The 14,112-nt window shown below is 35.8% G+C and overlaps 2 protein-coding genes across 3 annotated transcripts; both read left to right on the top strand.

Moving 5' to 3' along the window:
• Window positions 1–1,460: 1,460 nt before the first annotated feature.
• On the top strand, window positions 1,461–7,774 carry LOC137739947 (PHD finger protein At1g33420-like). 2 transcript variants are annotated; one of them, XM_068479706.1, is made up of 5 exons: window positions 1,461–2,074; window positions 3,200–3,326; window positions 3,936–4,151; window positions 5,005–5,625; window positions 6,745–7,774. In XM_068479706.1, the coding sequence occupies exons 1-5, from the start codon at window positions 1,744–1,746 to the stop codon at window positions 7,580–7,582; spliced, it is 2,133 nt and encodes a 710-aa protein (XP_068335807.1). In that variant the 5' UTR covers window positions 1,461–1,743; the 3' UTR covers window positions 7,583–7,774. The 2 variants fall into 2 exon arrangements, with proteins under 2 accessions (XP_068335807.1, XP_068335815.1); XM_068479714.1 differs by lacking the exon at window positions 3,936–4,151.
• Window positions 7,775–8,955: 1,181 nt separating this feature from the next.
• Window positions 8,956–12,818, top strand: LOC137707613 (uncharacterized). Its single transcript, XM_068446524.1, has 6 exons — window positions 8,956–9,168; window positions 9,281–9,334; window positions 10,107–10,180; window positions 10,909–11,026; window positions 11,148–11,206; window positions 12,502–12,818. The coding sequence occupies exons 1-6, from the start codon at window positions 9,022–9,024 to the stop codon at window positions 12,578–12,580; spliced, it is 531 nt and encodes a 176-aa protein (XP_068302625.1). The 5' UTR covers window positions 8,956–9,021; the 3' UTR covers window positions 12,581–12,818.
• The last annotated feature ends 1,294 nt before the right edge of the window (window positions 12,819–14,112 follow it).

Below are 14,112 nucleotides of genomic sequence, written 5' to 3'. Positions count from 1 at the left end.
GCTCTTCTATTTTTAACCATTAACTGACACTTGTTTATAAATTCAAATTTTCTTAATCTTGTTGTCACATTTCAAACGATAATTAAGACCATAAAAAAATCACACATTTTTTAAGTGAAGAATATCTGACTTCCTTTGAGGTCTTGAGTGCCACAATTAGAAGTTCCGAGGATATTTTGGGGTGTTTTGATATAGGCGCCTGGTTTTTTTAATTTTTTGGACTAAGCATACACTCATTTTGAAAATTTGATCAAACATTTTCCTAAAGTTTTGGTTATTAATTTTAGTTTTTCACATAAGTTCAATTTTGTTTAGAATTTTAGTTTTTCACGACTTTTCCTAGACATTTTGTTTTTTTTTTTTCCTCTTATCCCTATATTTATGCATTTATTATCCATCTCTATGCAATTTTTTTTATTGTTTGTTATAATTTTACTTTTTTTTGTGTGAATATAGTAGAATATTTATAAATAAATAAAAATTTGTCAGATTTTATTATTTAGAAGACCCAACACATAATAAAGATTTGTTTGATTATATAGCTAACTCTAGTTTCCTATAATATGGACACATTTAGTTTTACAATGAATTTGATTTTTTGTATTTCTCGGTACATTTGGAATGTAAATGTACAAAAAGGGTTATCTGATAGAGACATTTGGTTGTGGTACATTTGTGATTTTTTGTTCATTTGGTCTTTTGGTATATTCATAATCTAAACGTACTAAAAGGGTTACGTGACAATGGACACATTTGGTTTTATGGTACATTTGGTTTCTCTGTACATTTGAAATCTAAACGTACAAAAGGGTTACATAACAATGGGTATATTTGGTTTTATGGTACATTTAAATTTTTGGCACATTTGGTTTCTCGGTACATTTGAAATCTAAACGTACCAAAAGTCGATACTTTTGTTCTCAAATGTACCATAAGTTTTAAGTATATTTTTAATATATCTATATGTGAAAAAATATGTATTGAAGACTTTTATTGAGACATTTTTAATTGAAAGAGAATTTTTTTTTTAAAATATTGATAATAAGGTAATGAAGAATTAGTTAATTAATTTTTTATTTTATTTTATTAAAAAAATGTCATTTAATGCATAGAATGGGATTGACGAAATTAAATTTCTATATTATAAGTAATTAGTTGCTAACCTATCTTATGCCTTTATATAAATGTATTTAAATTAATGACACGGAAATTAAATAAGTAGAAAATTATTGAGGTGACAATTGATCAAAGCATCTTAATTAAATCTTTAAAAAGAATGAATATTAACAACTGTATAAAAGATGTAAGGTATTCTAATTTTATCGGATATTTTTATTCGCTGAATTAGAGATGTACTCACTGTCCTTTTCCTTATAACATGAGGCCACCTGGTCCACCTCTAAGTTATGGTAAGGGTATTTTAATCATCTCAAGTTTTTTTTTTCTTTTTTTCAGTTCTCCAATTTTTAACAAGTTTTCTCAGGAAAAAGAAAAAGGAAAAGGAAAAGGAATAAGAGAATTTCGAAACGAATTTTATTATTATGAGGCGAAAATGAATGGGAGGAGGGTTGAGACACGAACAAGAGAGAAGAAGAAGAAAAGAAAGCCCTCACTAAAATCCAAAATATTATAACTATTACCGAATATTCCTCTCTGCCCTCCTCCTCCTCCGCCGCCTCCTCCTCCTCCTCCTCTTTTATTCTGGAAACCGATCAGGTTAGATCTGAAGCTCTGAAGGCCGCGATGGTGATGGTGGTGAGCGAGCGACCACTGAAAAGGATGAAGAGGCGAATCACGGCGGATCTCAATGACTTCTTCACGTTCCCGTCGGCGTCGCCCAACCGCCGCGTGGGGCCCTTCAGGAGCAGCGTCATGGATTTCATCTCTAAGCACGCGTTGCTGCCTCCGCCCTCTTCCCTCTCCCCTCACCTCATGACGTGGCAGATCCTCTTCAGGGCCGGGGATGACGATCCGTCATCATCCCCAGCCGACGCTGCCGTCGTCTGTCTCGACATCGTGGAGGAGGACGTCGCCAGATCTAGATCCGTCTATTGTGATCACTGCCGAGTCGTTGGTGAGTTCACTCACCCACTCATTTCTCCAACTCGTTACTTTTTCTTTTATTTTTCTTGTAAATTCCGTTTTTAAATATCCTAGTAATCTCGCGAGTTGAAACATTCTTTAGTGCTCGAAGCTTTTTACTTTATGGTCATTGAACTGTATGTATCGTGAGAAAACGGACGAGAAGATAATACCTACGGAAGGCGACTTACGTGGTCCCTCATCCCTGGCTGGACAAATGACTCACACCAACTTTGTCTGATTCGTCACAGCTACCCTACTCGGAGGAGAATGACTTATATGGGACGGGTTCACCTCCACCGTGGCATCCCGGGCTAATGATACACGGCTGTGTGGAGAGTCTTACACGTACTAGTGGCCGGGGGCGGTGAACTTGTTCCATATATGCCCTCTGCAATCTAAAGTCTTTTACTAGGGGATTTAATGCCATCAAAATATCGAGCCTAAATTCTTTTTAACAAGTAAAACAATGTGATTTCTGTGCATTTTCATGTATTTACCTTTTCATGAAGCTCGTGTGGTCACTGCATACACATACGTTGAATCGATTACTGAACCTAATACGAAAGCCTAAGAGAGGGTTAATGACTTTTAGGACATGCCGCAATATTGTGATATGAATGTCAAGGTCATTCACGTAACAGTCTCTTGTAAACTCTAGTGAATTAAGTGCTGAGTTCTTCGTATTTTGAAGTGACTAGGGTGTCATTTTAGAAGGCGGTTGAATAATGTTTTACTCTAGTGGATTTTGAGCACACTTCGAAGTTATCAACTGTATATTTTTCTGTTACTTGTGCTGGCTGCAAAGAAATTCATGACCAAGAAGTAATGACCAACCCCATTTTCAAATATTCAACCTCTTACAACCTGCCATGAAACTCAATTCAGAGCCTCCTGTGGTACATTATTGTTCCATTTATTTTGTACGACTGAAGCAGGGAATTGACCTTATGCACTCTAGTTTATGGTTAGGGATCACGGGCCCTTGATATTGTAATCATCTTAGGGTTTTGTTAGAATAGAACTACTTGTTTGAATGTTTTGCTAAAATGTTACCAACCAACAATGGTCATCGTAGGTGAGTTCTGACCTTTTATATTCCTTTTCAAACATTTAGGATGGAGTGGTCATCCAGTTTGCGGGAAACGTTATCATTTTATTATTAAGGCTGATGGTAATTCCATTGGTGGATATCACAAGCCTTGTATGTGCTGTGGAGATGTTGTGCATATCTACGAATCCAAGTGAGGACTTAAATACTTTTATCTGTATATGTTTATTTTAATGCACTTAACATTTATCCCTTCAAGGCTGGCCCTGGTCATTCTTATCATATTATTGTTCCTTCTGCATTTTTTTTTGTACTTAGGTCGACCTTTTTGTTGTCTGGGTATACATATAGATTTATTGAGGCACTATCTTTTAAATTATTTTATGAAGCAATTCAAAATTATTGTTTATGTGTAAGGGAAATATTTTTAATTGTGTTTTTGGTGTATTATATTCCTTTAGATTTTGGAGTTGTATGTGCTATAAGTAACAAATTACAATCTCAACTTTTGTGGCTCATACAATATAAAAAAATTAAAATTTGTAAAAAATTGTTTATTCTTTTGGTGTCATCATATTCTTTTTGAACTGTCAGAGTTGAAATATTAAGAGGTTGCAAGTGTAAGATTGTGCCCCTTGAACGGGACTGATTCCTCTGGAACTTTTAGGTTTGCTTAATTTGTGCAATTGGTTGGATCAGATTACTGAATGATTCACACAAGAATTCGTGCTAATTTCCTACCTTGTGACTACCATTGATAGGGTTGTGATTTTACATGGTGGTTGATGTGTCTTTGTTATAGGTGCAAATCTTGCAATCTTGATGCAAGTACAAAAGATTTTGAAGACTGGGTTTATAACCAGTTAGAGAACACAACTCATCTTCTGCATGGAGTAGTCCATTCGAATGGTTTTGGACACCTTCTTAGGGTCAATGGAAAGGAAGGTGGCTCAAGAGTTCTTTCAGGATGTCATATAATGGACTTTTGGGACCGGCTCTGTAAATTACTAGGAGTCAGGTTAGGCTTTTTTTTTTTTTTTTTTTTTTTTTTCCCCTTCTTTTTTGCCCTTTAAGCACTACCGAGGGCCTTGAATGTACAAGAATGCACAAAATAGGGAATCAATGATTCTTGTCTCTGTTTTTATCTCTCCTTATTTATCTAGATACAATGTGTTTTTAAAAGCTTCAGTCGAGATCTTGCAAAACAACCACCCAACAATGTAAGATAATATGTTAGTCTTGTGCTCGAGGCGCACAAGATATACTGGTTTCTGAAAAGGCCTAGGAGAGGGAACCCTTTGTCAATTATAAGATGCATACTGTCAATATTGTCCTTTTAGTTTCAAATAAATTCAAAAGTTAAATGCAATTAATATGGTAATTACAAAATACCAGCACAAACTTCTCTCCCACAACATCCCTACTTTTATCACGCTTATAGTTCTAGCAAGTATTTTTTCTGTTTTGCTTCAAATTACAGGGCTGCACAAGCCCTACCTAAGGGTTTGACTGTACTCTATTAGTATCGGACCCATAATGACCCTTGTAATGGAGGGAATGAAATACCACCGCGCTACTTGGACAAGTGTTCAGGTTTGACGTTTTTATGTTGCATATAGAGCACCCTTAGTTGTTTTGTATTTTTTTATTTTTATGTGAAGGAATACCTTTATGTAATTAATTTAGAATCTATGCACTGAGCTAATGTATGTATTCCTTTAAGAGCTTTGTTGATTTCACGAAAAAAAATTGCGTTGTTTTTGTTTTTATTAATTTATTTGTACATGGTCGTTTTCATTGCCTGTTTTGTTTAGTTATTGCGAGTCTTCCATGACATAAACTCCTATTTGTCATTTTCTACACATGAGCAGAATGGTCAGTGTGATGGATGTGTCAAAGAAGTATGGGTTGGAATATCGATTACTTCATTCAATTATCAAAGGGCATCCTTGGTATGGTGATTGGGGTTATGAATTTGCTGCTGGTAGTTTTGCTCTGACTCGTGATGCCTATAAATTGGCTGTTGAAACACTCTCTAGCCTACCGTTGTCCATCTTTCTTTCCCAAGGTCAAAACCATGGTTCTCATGTCCATGACATCATCTCGCGATACCAGTCTCTTTCAGAATGCAAGCTTGACAATATAAGAGATCTCTTTGGTTTCCTTATTAGTTTGGTCCACGATGCTCACAAGTATTCCTCAAGGGTTGATGATGCCACGTGCAAGAAGCAAGGCACCGCCTCCGCCTCACGAGTTTTGTGTACATGGACTAAGAGTGATATTGAATATGTTGAAGAGGCCATGTTCAAAGTATTGCGTGCTGTTTCTGGTTCTAATTGGGTAAGTGCACGTAATCTTAAACGTGCTGTGTTTAAGGTGGCTGCGCCAGAACTCCTTGATTATTGCCTTAGGGAACTTGGAGGGAAAATGGTGGGGGATGGGATGCATGTTTGTTCCAGATACAATCCTGATACAGAGGCTTTTGAGTACAGGTTAGTTATCATTCTAATCCTCAGAAAATTTGCCCTAGTAACATTTATTTATTTATTTTTAATTTGCTTCAAAGAAAATTCATATGGTTAGTTTCTATAGTTTAAAATGAATAAAATTCATTTACTATTATTTTTACTCTGGTACATTTAGCCTTAATCTTCTTTAGCCATTCCCCGATGTTCAGTATACTCTATATATTTAGTATGGTTCAGGTGCTCTTTCAGTTAAGCCTATTGATGGTACTATGAGCTGAAGTCCGTTTGATTGGAAATTCTATAGTAATGTCATTGCAAAGGAGTTTTATTTTCGTGTTATCCCTACACAATTTCTCCGCAAAGTGCATTCTGCACAGTCAAGCTTTGAATTTCACTTCACTAAGATAGGGATAATTAAAACACATTGAACGATCAAGATTTTTACATCGTTCAACAATTCATCTAAAGTCACATTGACACTCCTTGTCAGGTTTGCTCAACTTCACTAGTACGAGATTTTTTATTTTTATTTTCTTGTTTATCTTAAAACCCTTATTGTCCCGTATGTAAAGGACATGCACATGGAAACACTTCTCAATCGACACAGATTTATGAGCTTCTCTGGAGCCATACTTTTCTAGGTGGTGTCCAGATCTGCCTTCTAGGTGTTCCTCAAGCATTTATACGAGTTTCATTTGAGCACATCATGCATTTTGCGACTCTTCCAGCTCCACCATAGTTTGGTCAGGCCAGCTTTACACTTTTAACTGTTTTTACAATTTGCATATGAAGTTTACTAAATTAAACAATCATCGGCTTTTAACCTGGTATCAAAACATCCGACCATAGATAAAGATCTAAATGCCCTGGAGTTATTTGGGTCCTAATTTTAAAGTCGCATTTTGGTGCATGTTGTGCATGCTGTTATATACTTCTGTCGATATATGTGTATTTTGAATTTTAGAGTTCTAAGAACTTGTGAGTTTTAAATATCAGTTTGGCATAGTTTATTAGAAGTTGAAACTCTGCAAGTTGTGGAACTTATTGTCTTAGAACTTAGAAGCTATGTCTAATTAGTTCATTTTACTTTGTAATGTTTACGTGTTGACTATTAAGGAAGATTGTATGTCAACTGTTCTCCAGACTCGTGGCTGGGAGTGTCTCATCAAAGGGAAGCACTGCTTGCTCTAGTTCTTCTCTCTCTAGCAGCATATCAGAAGAAACTCTCGTGCTGGACTTGCGCTTCTTATATGAGTACATGCTCCAACCCCAAACTATGATGAAGGACGTGCCTCAGGTAACAAGGGATCTTGCAATCAGCTCAGCTGAGAAGCTACTTGACTGCAAGCAGTTTGTGAAAGACTACAAGCCTGAAAAGATGTCAACTAATGACCCATCTGTGACATGTGTCTTGTGTAGTGTGGAATTTACAGATGAATCTGAAGAATGTTCCTTCATTAATCCTCCTCCCGAACTGATTGTCCTGTCAAATGCTACCGTATCTGATCTCAAGCTAGCAGCATCAAAAGCTTTCCAAGATGTGTATTTGATATTAAAAAGGTTTCAAGCTGAAGAGTTGCTTGACTGCGGCAATGTTGATGAATCCACCCAGGTCAAGCACTTGTTAGGATCAGCCGAACTTGTTCGGGTGAGAGGGAGGTGCAACGCAAAGAGTGTATGGAGTAAGTTTAGGATGGAAAGGGGGACTGAGAGATGGACAGTAGATTGCACGTGTGGGGCCAAGGATGATGACGGAGAAAGAATGTTGGCTTGTGATGGTTGTGGCGTGTGGCGGCACACTAGATGTACTGGAATCCCCGACTCTGATTCAGTTCCTGCAAAATTTCTTTGCGAGAGATGCAAAAGCTCCGCCTCTGTAGAGAAATCCGGGGGCCCCTGCAAAGACGAGGTTGTTGCCAATGTAGACGGAGATAGCCGCTGCACTGGGAGTAGTTTGACCGTCCCACCCGATGTTCGCTGAGTTAATTTAGAGGTGTTGAGGAAGCGGTTTTGGTTTTTGGTTTCGGGAAGAGACGTTGGTTTTCTTGATCGCAGAAACGACATGTACAGAAGCCTTCTTCTTCCTTCCTCTTTGTATATATTCTTCCACCCCCGTGGTTGGCGGGCTGCCTCAACACTTTTTCTTAATAATATAACAAAAGATTTTTTATTTCGCAAATGGTCTCTCATGTACAGCCAACTCATAATCTTATGACCTTCATCAATTTCGCCCCACGTCTAAATCTGATAAAGCTTCCGTTAGTTTGATTATGTGGCACATGATTCGGACCTGTAAGTCTAAATAAATGAGGAATTTTTCAGTGTGTTTGGAACACCTAACGATATGTCACAAGTTATTATACATTTAGTGAGACTTCAACTGTATAACAATGCCACATTGATTAAAAACAGAAAATCTTTTCTTTTGAATTTTTGTATTTTTTCTTTAAAGGGAGATAATTAGTGGTAAGTCACGGTTATCCATCATTTCTGAGGGCCGGAAAGACTTACAGAGACATTTCAGCCTCCTCTTGTCCACAAATCTGGCTTCCACACCAACCGTGGATTTCGAACCTGAGATCTTTAGTTTTTAGTTTTAAGAAAGTCTCGTAATCTGTCATTTACCACTAGACCATCAACTTATGATTTTTGAATTTTTATTTCTAATTCACTAGGAGTTGAAAGAAAAATAAGATCAATAATTAAAATTTAAAGAAATATGTTGTAACTTCAAGATCGGGCAACAACGACAGTCCCACCTCCACCTCTCTCTCTCTCTCTCTCTCTCTTCATCCTGTGACTTTAGAGTTAAGCGTAAGCCTTAAGGTGATATTTGGCATTTAATATAATTCTAGATTTAAAAGTAGGACCCACATCTAGCGGAAACAAAATATGTACCCAACTCTCATTGGAGATGATATAATTTGCACAGTATGCACGACGTCGTTTGAATTGCTAATATACAAAAAAAAAACTTCTTCACAATGAGGTCGTATGAAAATTTTTATTTATATTAAATATGAAAATTATAGCAATGGATTTTTAATTTATGACTCAATTAGAGCAATAATTTTTTAATTAAAAATTTGTGACTATTGATTTTTTAACCTATAAAAACGTATCTTTTTCATCAATCTAGTCCGTCAAAATTAGACGATTAAGTTGAACAAGCATTACCACAATTTTCTTGTATAAATTTATACTTCATAACGAAATTAACAAATTTGTTAACAGTCGTACAAAATTGATACAAAACAGAAAGTCCTCGTATAAAACTTAAAAAAAAAAAAAAAAAAAGGATATATGAAGTTGAAATAGGAGGAAAATTTGAGGGGTGATGTAATTTACTGGGCAAAGAGTGAGAGAGGGAGATCCAACTTCCAGTTTCCAAATTATTTCCAAAATTCCAAAGGAAGGGAAATGGAGAAGATGAACCAAGCGTTTGAGAAGGTGAAGATGCTGGTGGGTATGGAGGTGGACGAAGAAGACCAGGCTTCTGCTGCTCTACAGCAGGATTCCAACTTCATGGATGACTTCAATCGCAACTGCACATTGTCCACCAAACAGGTGATTAATGCTACTAACTAAACCCTAAATCTCCATCTCCGCCAAACAGCTAATTTCATATCTAATCTCTCCGATTCGATTCGATTTCATTCGATTTGGTTCAATTCTACAGAGGCTGTACGGTTTCTCCATATGCTTGGCTGCCGGAATCACTTGTACGCTCTTGGTAAGCTCTAATTATTCAAAGCATACTCTTTTTCCTTTTTCCCTGTTGTCCATCAACATTGAGCTCAATGTTTTACCAAATACGCCCGCTTAATGCGTCTTCGGTAATTACTTGCAAGGACTCACAAACCGGGCTTGCTATGTTTCAAGTTCACATGTCCGATCATAATTAAGTGTAGTTTATTGTTAGTTAATACCTGATCTGTACAAAAAGTTTCGTTTTTGTTGATTGGAACTATTAGTTTTTTCTACCATGATGCAACTTTGTGAAGTCAAATAACAATCTGCCTAAGCTAGTAATAGCTATTAGCCTCTTGTGCTCAATAATCTGGTGTCGGAATTGGTTGCAAGTCAAAATTTCGGCCACTCTACTCGTTATATTCTTCCCAAACTTTTTTATGCATTAGGAACTCTAGAAGGCATCAGTATCATAATAATTCACCCATCACATTTCTTTATATATGTGTGTGTGTATACGTATATGTATATAGTGTCTACTATACACTTTTAGTGGGGAAGGGCATCGAAGCATCCCAGAACGGACTACTAACTGTTAGCCGATATATGATATTTTACTGTGTTCCAGGAAACCTGAACTTTCAATGTAAATAAGTTTTCAATGTTATAATTTCGTTAAGGTGGTCTAAAACCTTAATACTTATAATTTTTTATAGTTAAGGGAGGATTGAATATTTGACTTGCATGAATTAGATAGATGTCAGGGACCTACGATGGTACTGATATGCAGGGTTCTTTTCTTTTTCATGTGACAGTCGATGCTTGTTTTCTTCCACCCAATCAAGTTTGCAATCACATTCACACTTGGAAATCTGCTTTCGCTTGGGAGGTTAGTGTTCGATTTGCTCCTCATGCGATCCATGAGGTGTTTAAAATGTAGTGCAAATTTTGTAAAGGTAGCAAATGAGTCAATATGGAACACTTAGCGTGCTTAGCTAAATGACAGAGAAGGAAAACTTATTTATTTATTTTGCGGCTATGGAGAATAACAGTGTGCAACCTTGAAAAGTTGTCATAATCTGTCAAATTAAAATTTTCAGAAAATTTCAGAACATCTAATCTCTTTTGGGCTTTAATTTTCTGGCCCAACGTAGTTTCCACTTTTTCTGTTTTGCTAGGCAACCTAAGGGACACTATTTGTGCTCAAAACTTGTACAGGCCCTTGGAAGTAGGTGGATTTTACCACAAGACTGTTCAATTGAACCAGTATATTTGCTCCCTTCTTGTGCATTCAGATTGTTGTATTAGCTCCCCAGGTTTTCCCTTTGGTTTTAAAAAAACATTGAGTGCCTCGGATCCCAGAAAAACAATAAGAATAAGACGAAACCATAGAGAGCTAATCGAATAATTTAATGCGCCATAAGGGAGCAATTATACTCTTTCCTGTTTTTGGTTTTGGTTTTGGTTTTTTTTCAAATCAATACTTTTAAGTAACCCTTTTCATAAAAATAATATATATATATATATATATATATATATTTTAGTCTCTAGTCTTTCTTTTTATACATTGTCTAGGGAAAAATTTTCACCTCTAGTTTTTACTCTTTTGTCTGGCAGCACAGCATTCCTCATCGGTCCTAAACGGCAAGTGTCAATGATGCTTGACCCTGTCCGAATTTATGCGACAGCGGTATACCTTGCAAGTATAGTAATTGCCTTGTTTTGTGCCCTTTATGTAAGTTGCAGTGGCCTTCCCTTTGTTGTTAATTTTTCCTTTAGTGTGTTTGAAACAGTGTGAGTTTCCTTTGAATCAATTTAGCATCTGATGTTATCTAATTTTCTTTTGCATTGAGCAGGTTCATAACAAGTTATTGACACTTTTGGCAATACTTTTAGAGTTTGGTGCATTGATCTGGTATGTGATAGTATTAACATGCTTTTTGTGGCTAGTTTTTAATAATTTCATTCATAGGTTAATGAGGGGTTGAGATCCACATACTGTTAGGAAATTTTTACCTATACCCTTAAACTTTTGGCTCGTTTGGAATTTGTTTCCTGAAGAAAAAAATTTGGTTTCTGCTCCTCCCCAAATCAATTATGGGGTTGAACATGGATTTGATGAATTGATATTCTTTAACAAGTTAATCAATTATGGGCCACAACCATTGAGTGGTTATATAAGCTTGCAAAATTGACATGTGAATTTGATGTGGACCAGCAAAGTCTAGGTTAATGATAAGTGCACCATGAATGATGTGTTCTGCTTTCAATATTTTGATGTCTAAAACTACTTAGCCTATGGGTCCTTTTGATATCGTCAAAATAGCGGGTCAAGTATCACACTGTTATGCTAGCTCCAGTATAAAGACTTGGGCATGTTCAAATTCTCTTGGTTTGAATAGCTTTGCAAGTAGATCATACATGACTTCAACAAAACATCATTAGAGAATAGAGAAGGCTGCGAACTCTAGATAGTCACAGATGCAAGTATTGTAAGTTCGTTTTTTAATTTGAACCCAAATGATCATAGAGAACACTGCCAAAATAATCATAGTTTAGGGGATATTGAAGTCATTCATTCAGAGGAGAAAATTGCCAAACAAGTCAAAACTTCTGGGGAAGCCATGTCAGTATAAGCCAAGATAAGCCACTCAGTCTAATAACAACCAAGTAACTCCAACTAAGGAAACCCCAAATCTGTATTGCTATAGTGCACTGCAAAGTGCAAAGGTGGGAAGCAGATTCCAACTCCTCTTAACCCGTATCTAACCTGTTCACCCGAACTTTAAACTAATAATGAAATCATCAAAAGTCGATTTTACATGACAAATTTTGATTCATCCAAGCAACCTAGATTCCTTGATCAGAAGTTGACTACTTGTTGAATGCACCAAATTGAGTTTCGGAGCTGATTGATTATGAAATTTGATCCCCTTATCGTCTTATGTTTTTGCAGTTTTTAAGTTTTAGGGTATTGAACCAAGAAAGGAAGATTCACAATATTCGAAGGCTGTAAAATTTAGATTTCTTTAAGGTTAACTAAAGCTTTAAAATGGCAAAGTTTGATACCTTATTGCTTATATTTACGTGATTTTGTATGGAATAAAATGGTGAGTTAGTAACTACTCTTCGCGATCTATTTTCTGTCCCTTTCTTTCTCTATTTGGTAGTGTTCATTTATCCGTTCCTTTTGTTCTTCTGAGGTAACAGGTACAGCTTGAGCTACATCCCTTTTGCAAGATCCATGGTGTCGAAGGTCATGGTATCGTGTTTTGACACTGATTTTTAGGCTGATACTTGTCAAAAAGCGAAGGGTTTGGTACTCATCCGTCGGAGGAAATATGTCCTTGTATACGTTTGAGTTTTTTTGTAGCCTTGCACAAAGTGAAGCACTAAATCCGATCTAAGAGTACCCCATGAAATTGAGATGTACATTGTACGTGTAATTCCCGTTAATTACTTTTGTGATTGTTCTGTTTATTTTGTTGAACTTGGATATTTTAGTTATGTTCAACTTAGGGTCTTAATTAAGTTTTAGTACAGTTTTGGATCACGTCAGGACATATTCCAGCTTGTGCCAGTCCGAGAATTTTCAGGACAGCGTAGGATATAGTTCATTCCAAGACGGTTCAGTTTGCTAAACGAGGTCTTAAAATTTAGATATTAAAATTTAAGGAAAATTAATGAAAATGGTTTAAAAACTTTGAGTTTTAACGATAAGGACAAAATAAAAAGTATAATGAATAGTAATATGATTGATTTTTTAGTGTAAAAATGTGGTTTTTCGTTAAAGTAAACAATATCGGGAGTTTTTCGTTAAAGTTTCCTAAAACTTAAGGCTTTTTAGCTAAAATGGTCATTGAGATTTGCATAACTTTTTGCTTTGGTCCTTGAGATTTAAAATTGATAGAATTAATCCCTGAGTTTGTCTACAATCAATCATGTTGGTCATTTCATAAAAAATTTCCATAAAATAAGAGTAAAATGATAAAAATACCCTCATTTTGTGTCAAATCATTTTGGCCTATTGTTTATTATATTGAGGATAATTTTGTTATTTTGATCCTTATTTAACATAATTTTTCATCAAATGACCAAAATAATTGATGGTGGATAATTTCAGGGACTACTATTGATTTCAAATCTCATTGATCAAAAAAAGGAGTGGCAAATCTCAGAGACTATTTTAGCTAAAAAGCCTTAACATATCTCATGTCCACTAAAATTTAACGAGAGAATAATATGGCAAGAGAGGTTTCTATTTTGTTATGGACTTAATTAAGGGAAGTATAGATGCATAAGGATTCCTATGGGATTGTGAAAGGCGTTACACAGGGTTACGCCCTATTAGGAAGGGTTTACTCAGAGGAGGGAGAGTTTCAAACCCTGGATATATTGGTTATGCACTATTGGTGTTGTATAAAGATATTCAAGAAGATCTCTATCAATTTAAGAAGAAAAAAAAATATCGAAATTTTGGTGGAGTTTGAATCGGTCTTTTGGAAGTTTACAATTTTTGCAAATCCAGTTAAAATGTAGAAAAACAATTAAGTGTATGTTGTTATTGCGGGTTCAACAAGCATATGTTACATGTAACAAGTCGTTCCTCCTTACATGACGATATAACATTATTTCACTCAACAAACTCATCCTTCAAATCATTTTTTATTTTATTTATCATTATGGAGAAGTGATGGCATTGCCATCTCCTGACCCGATTATATACGTCCATTAGACTGTTAATACAATTTTTATAAATTAGGTTTGTGAGTCCTCTTTGTTGCTGTTGTAGTGTCTCATATTTCCTTGCTATTACAATTA

This window comes from Pyrus communis, chromosome 1 (genome assembly GCF_963583255.1).
Source record: "Pyrus communis chromosome 1, drPyrComm1.1, whole genome shotgun sequence".
NCBI lineage: Eukaryota > Viridiplantae > Streptophyta > Magnoliopsida > Rosales > Rosaceae > Pyrus > Pyrus communis.
The sequence above is the reverse complement of the archived record's forward strand: the minus strand, read 5'-3'. Positions and strand labels throughout refer to the sequence as shown.